General features: G+C 65.3%; 1 protein-coding gene across 1 annotated transcript in view; it reads right to left on the reverse strand.

Annotated features, from left to right (window-relative positions):
• The window catches only part of SH3BP5L (SH3 binding domain protein 5 like), a 7370-nt gene that overhangs the window by 3044 nt on the left and 3461 nt on the right, over positions 1 to 865 (reverse strand). The window contains exon 3 of the mRNA XM_017839815.1: positions 516 to 703. Within this exon, the coding sequence (XP_017695304.1) occupies positions 516 to 703 (188 nt within the window). The remainder of the gene's footprint in view (positions 1 to 515; positions 704 to 865) is intronic.

Consider the following 865-nt stretch of genomic DNA (forward strand, 5'->3'; position numbering starts at 1 on the left):
TCCCAATACCCCCCCAGTCCCTCCCAGTATCCCCCCCCAGTCCCTCTCCCAGCTCTCCCAGTGCTCCCAGTCACCTCCAGGATCTGGTTAAACTGGTGCCTTCTCTCTCTCCCAGTGCTCCCAGTCCCTCTCCCAGCATTCCCAGCCCCTCTCCCAGCATTCCCAGTCCCTCTCCCAGCATTCCCAGCCCCTCTCCCAGCATTCCCAGCCCCTCTCCCAGCACTCCCAGCCCCTCTCCCAGCATTCCCAGTCCCTCTCCCAGCATTCCCAGTCCCTCTCCCAGCATTCCCAGCCCCTCTCCCAGCATTCCCAGTCCCTCTCCCAGCTCTCCCAGTCCCTCTCCCAGCATTCCCAGCCCCTCTCCCAGCATTCCCAGTCCCTCTCCCAGCATTCCCGGTCCCTCTCCCAGTGCTCCCAGCCCCTCTCCCAGTGCCACTAGTCCCTTTCCCAGCACTCCCAGTCCTTCTCCCGGTGTTCCCAGCTCTCCCAGCCCCTCTCCCGGCGCTCCCAGTGACCTCGAGGATCTGGTTGAACTGGGCCTTGAGCTCGAAGTAGGGTTTGCTGCGCAGGATGACGCGTTTCAGGGACTTCTGGAGCGCCTGGACCTCGGCCTCGGCCTCCTGGCACAGCCGTGTCACCCGCTGGTGCTCCCGCTCGCTCCGCACCCGCTCCTCCTCCGCCTCGTTCACCTGCAATCCCGCGGGAATCCCACAGGGAGTTACACAGGGAGTCACACAGGGAACGAGGGGGGAGCCGGAAAATCCCGGCAGGAACGGGGAACAGCCCCAAACCCCCCTCGGGAACGGGGGATATCCTGGCACGGCCACGTCACCCGCTCCTCCGCCTCGTTCACCTGCAATCCCGC

Source organism: Lepidothrix coronata, unplaced genomic scaffold (assembly GCF_001604755.1).
Source record: "Lepidothrix coronata isolate B3197 unplaced genomic scaffold, Lepidothrix_coronata-1.0 Scaffold490, whole genome shotgun sequence".
NCBI classification, from domain to species: Eukaryota; Metazoa; Chordata; class Aves; order Passeriformes; family Pipridae; genus Lepidothrix; species Lepidothrix coronata.